This window comes from Marmota marmota, unplaced genomic scaffold, assembly GCF_001458135.2.
Source record: "Marmota marmota marmota unplaced genomic scaffold, marMar, whole genome shotgun sequence".
Classification (NCBI taxonomy): Eukaryota; Metazoa; Chordata; class Mammalia; order Rodentia; family Sciuridae; genus Marmota; species Marmota marmota.
The window spans coordinates 14,770,060-14,775,292 of NW_026000241.1; the positions used below are offsets into that span (position 1 = coordinate 14,770,060).

The following is a 5,233-nucleotide window of genomic DNA, read 5'->3' on the forward strand; positions in this document are numbered from 1 at the left end:
TTTACAATTCCCAGTGCCAAAAAATCATTTCACTTTAGATATTTGGAAGGGTTTCTCCTCGAAAAGCCAGGATTTGGCATCATTCTACTTCCTTGAAAAAAAAGTCTCCAAGACTAAACAACCAACCCAGAGCTGGGACTGAGAATGAGGAGTGAAGGCCACACTGAGCTCTAAACAAATACTGGTGGAACAGACATTTGTTCACTGCTTATCCATTACACACTTATCTATTACACACTTCTGCCTCCAGTATTTCCCTCAAAGCAAGCAAATCCTGAAAGATCTTGTATAGGGTCTATCTAAGAGACTCTTGTTATACTGGATAATGTGAAAGGACGTGAGATCTGAAATGGTTGCACCCACCTGCCACAAGAGGGAAGGGCTAAAGCTAAAGAGTTTGAGAATAGGAGAGGAAAACTTGCATAGAGCCCAATGGTGACGACTTTACATCACTTCTTAGGGTACAGTCACAGTTGGCCTACTGGATCAGGGTTTGCATGAAACTAGCACTACCTCTTAATACATATCCTTTATTATGTGAGCTCAGTTAAGATAGATTTGGAGTCATTTCCAACCAAAAGAATCCTTCTGTTACAAAAGGCTAAGTACTCATATTCTTGAATCATCTTGGAGTGCTAGGGTATGGTTGTTGCCCCTAACTCAGGAATATTAGTGATCCAGTCTAATTTTTTCCCCAAGAATTCTGAAGCAAGTGAAGGAAGAGGCCATAATAGGAGGAAAAATGGAGACAAAGAGGGCTAATCAACAGACTGGATTGCTGGAAAACCATAACAGTAAGGCACTAGAGGGAGACCTGCTTTTGGTATCTTCCATCAGATATCTGAATTCACATATTTGATTGATCATGTTTCTAGCAATCACATTTCCATCCCTCCTCTCAAATACCTTCAATTTCTTTAGCAGTTGAAGATGGCAGGGCATGTACTCATTTTTAATTTTGTCTATAATTAATAAGCAGTATGTTTGGATTCCTCTCCACTGATTCTTTAGCAATACTATAAGTCTCAAGGGTTCTTTTTGGCCTGTAACTCAACAATGGAGTTCTGGGCTACTCTCTCTTGGTCCAAGACACAGATAGCGAAGGGGCAAAATAAATTTACATTTCCAAGTACCCATATACTTTTCACAAAACAAAGATCTCTTAAGTTGAAAAATACGTAAAGATGCATAAAATAAAAACTATCCCATGTCCTGTCTTATTCATAATAACATAGGCTAACCCCAAAGAAATAATCACTGTTGATAACCTTCCTGATTCTAAAAATGCCATTATTTCCTTTGTGGAAATGGGATCATACTATGTTGACTTGCTCATTTGACTTCTGGACATATTTTAATTATATAGCTCTGGCTGATCTTTTTAACAACTGCAAATCAATTCTCTATATTCATGTCATAATTTGACAACTGCAGACATTTAGCTTCCATTGATGGATATTTAGTTTTGTTTTTCACAATGACAATGTTCTACAATACACACTCTTGCCTAATTACAGACAGATTAAACATATGTACTAATGTAGAATAAAAGAATTTTTAAATAAGAAATTGTGGGTCAAAGGAAATGTTTATTTAAAATCTTGACAAAGCAAGATAGCAGTAAACACTATGGGTCCATTTATAGTAAAAAACCACAAAAGCCAGGTACATAAACAGGAAGAGGTAACAGACAGTGATTCTCAATTAGCAGCAATTTTGTCTGCAAAGGGATGTTCGAAAATGAGACATTTCTGACTGCCATAACTGGTGAGGTGCTGCTACATCTAGTGGGTAGAAGCCAGAGGTGATACTGAACAACTTACAGTGAATAGAACAGCTCCCCTTACCCCTACACAAAAAAGAAAGAGCCAGCCTAAAAAGTCAATAGGGCACAGGTTCAGAAACTGGTCTAAGATTATAGATTACACAGCCCACAGTAGCTTTCTGTGATGAGTGGAGGCCAACTACAATTTATACTTTTGAACTGTTTGTGGGTTTTTATTGCAATGAACATGCACTAGTTCAAAAAACACTTCCATGCAAAATGAAGTTTGAGATGAAATCAATCTCTGTGGCTTCTAACACTGCTTTTATACTTTGGGGACAAATTCTGAAAGCTCCCTGAATCTTTTAAGTAGGCTAATCTTAGCTCTTTAAATGCTCTTGATAGGAAATGGTTTCAAGTCACTTCACCAATTTAATTGCTGTTGCTACTTAAGAACAAAGCGATGAACACTCTGATCAGTGAAGAGTAGAATTGTCACCTCCCTCATTATACATGCACTGGCTCACATTCAGGTTATTAAAACACTGTTTTTCCATACCTGCTGCAGTTACTTTTCATCTTCCCCATGCTGCTCTATTACAGTTGTCTTTTTGCAAATCTCAACGCAAGAAACTGAGAGACCTGATTATCCTTCTTTCTCAGAGCATACTCCCCTAGGCTCTGAATACTATCAAACTACAATTTTGAGTTACATTGTAGTCGGGATGAGACAATTTCACCACTTGGCTTGGATGTTGGATTACTTAAATCCTGTCATTAATGCACATAAAATTCAACTAACAGGGTAAGCTATATTCGATTGTTAATTTCACCCAAACAAAATCTGAGTGCTTAGGACACTGTACTAAGCAATAGGATCAATAAGACACATCACCTATTCAGAAGACTTTATGGCCTATAACATTTTGCTCGGATTATTTTATTGAAGGATCCTTTAGTCCTCACTATCTACTAAAGACTCACTGATTTCAACTTGTAGAACAACACATACTGCTCTGTTTTATACAGAAAGATTGGGTGCTACTGATTCCTATACCCTCTCAATTCTTTTCCCTCTTTGGGGCCAATCTAAGTGCCCTATAAGTGTTTAGTACATAAATGCACCTTATCGCCATTATATACAATATACCTACAGGCATTCATCTGTAACAGGGCTTTTACTGCCTGTATTGCTGAAAATGCAAGGTAACAAAAACTCCTAAACATAGTTCAAACAAAAGTGAATTCGTGAGGACACAATGCGCACTCTTCACTAATAAATTATAGAAACAAGAAAAAACGATTCGAGGATGCATACTGACAGGAAGATGCTAAGTAAGAAATTCAATTCCAAAACAACGAATGTTGTAATTTCCTCAAGAACACTAGCAGACTCGCACGGCGTTCTCACCTCACCCCTGGGGAAAGCTCCCACGTGCGGAATCCTCCGCAGAAACCCCGCAAGGCCATCCGCTACCTCGCCACGCCCCCGCACTGACCGGGTAACTCTAACTCCTCTGCCGCCCACCTGCGAGAAGCGCCAGGGGACCTCCTCCAGGGGACCTGCCCGCGAAAGCAGACGCTTCGGAGAAAAGCAGGGGACGGGGAGGCAGGTGGGCGGGGAACTAGCACCTCCCGACCCCGCACACACACTCCTATAGGGCAGACGACACCAGCAATCCCGGGCTCAGAACCCTTGCAGCGAGGATCTGGGAACTGGCCTCGCGGCCAAACGGCAACCCCCCTCCCCTTCCTTTAGCCGTTAGCGCCACGGCCCCACCCCTCGTCGCGGGCCGCGTCCCGCCCCGCTCATCCCAAGCCACCACCCCAGCTGGCCGCGGCGTGGGGTATCTGCCCGCTGGAGGTGGGTCCGGACCGGCTGGCCGCGTTCAGAAGGCCGAGGAGCCGGGCTCCCATACCTGCACTTTCCTCCGCCCGGCCGTGTTCTGCCGGTGATGAGCCGCCATCTTGCATGTTGACACTCCTACGTAACTTCCGGAAGAGGCTCGGACCGGGCGGATGTCCCACCCCTTTCCCTTTGGCCAAGGGCGGTTGGTGGGGCCGAAGGTGTGCTAGTGGTAGGCTTCCCGGGTACTGGGCGTTGGTGTGGCCTATGGCCCTTTGGTGCTCTAGATGCGCCTGAGAACAAAACGGTAGAGCGGGAATATGCAGATGGAGGTAGAGCCACTCGTTAGAGCAGAGGGAGCAGTTCTAAACTGGCTTCATGTGGGTGTGCCTAAACCTGGCCTTGCTTTGCGCCATTTTCCTAGTTCCTCTCCCAGAGGCCCCAGTGGGCTGAGGGACAGCACCGAAAGAATGGGTAACACTTCTTCAGCTTTTGAGGCCTACGCCAGAACTCCTAGGCAACATGAAAAGCGTGACATCTTTGCTGCTGATTCCTGTTCTCATTTGCATATCTGTTGTAAAATAAAATTTCTGGCTCCCTGTCAGTGTCCTGTGGTGGTAATGAGCCATGATCTTTAGAATACTCTCCAGTCAACCTCCCATACCTGAAGTTGTTCACATGAAAAGGTTGGGGATACGGCTCAATTGGTAGAGTGCTTTCCTTGCATGCATAAGGCCCTGGGTTCAATCCCAGCAACACAAAAACAAAAAACGTGCAAAGGGTTGAAGTCCTAGGTCAGCCTTTGCCCTTGGTAAATCACATCATTTCTCTGACACCCCAACTCACTAAGTTGATTTCTGTAAGACAGAAACAACAATGCTTTTCTTACAAAACAGGAACACATGGTAGCTCAGAAACTTAGGGATTTCTGAGCAAAATGTAAAGTTTTGACATCTTTGGGGGGAAAAAAAAACAACCCACGTGCATATTAAACAGAAAATTTAAAAAAATAAGTAGGAATTCTAGAAGGCTTTTCCTTTCAAATAAACCATGTCATTGTTAAATCTTGCACCAGAGTCCATCTTTCTTAGGCAAGTTAATGAACTCTTCAGTTTCTTTACCTGTAAAATGAGAATAAAAATGGTACCTGTCTCACATGGGTCTTAGGAAGTTAAGTGAGATAGTGTGTGCTGTATCTGGTATGCAGGAAATGTTTGCTATATTTTAGGTATTATTTTGAAATATGACCAAAGTGTTGTAATTTACTAGGATAGACTCTATTGAAACCAGAATTAGGCAGATGGGCAAGGTCAGATCCAGAGAATGGAGGATCTGAATATTAATACCTTCAGAACCCTTCTTCCACCCTATCGAGATAACCTGCCCCTGCTCCAACCTGTTGCTAAGGTAACCTGCCTCAGGGATTGTCCCTCCCTACTGGAAGTTGTTAGTCATGCCCCATTCCTGCCCAGAGCACTCCAACTTGGCCCCTCCAGCCCATCTGCTTCTCACCTTTTGGCCATCCCACTGAGCATCTTCTGGGCCTACTCATTTATACAGGAAGGAGAGAGATAAGGGGAAGAGAGCAGGAGAACAAAGGAAACCTAGGACCTATAAAAAGG

The 5,233-nt window shown here is 43.1% G+C and overlaps 1 protein-coding gene across 5 annotated transcripts in view; it reads right to left on the minus strand.

The window, feature by feature from the left end:
• Nucleotides 1-3,798, minus strand: part of Wdr48 (WD repeat domain 48) — a 44,661-nt gene extending 40,863 nt beyond the window's left edge. For all 5 annotated transcript variants that reach the window (XM_015489470.2, XM_015489469.2, XM_048794887.1 and 2 more), the window contains exon 1: nt 3,685-3,798. In XM_015489470.2, the coding sequence (XP_015344956.1) occupies nt 3,685-3,732 (48 nt within the window). In that variant the 5' untranslated portion in view covers nt 3,733-3,798. The remainder of the gene's footprint in view (nt 1-3,684) is intronic.
• Between the last annotated feature and the right edge of the window lie 1,435 nt (nt 3,799-5,233).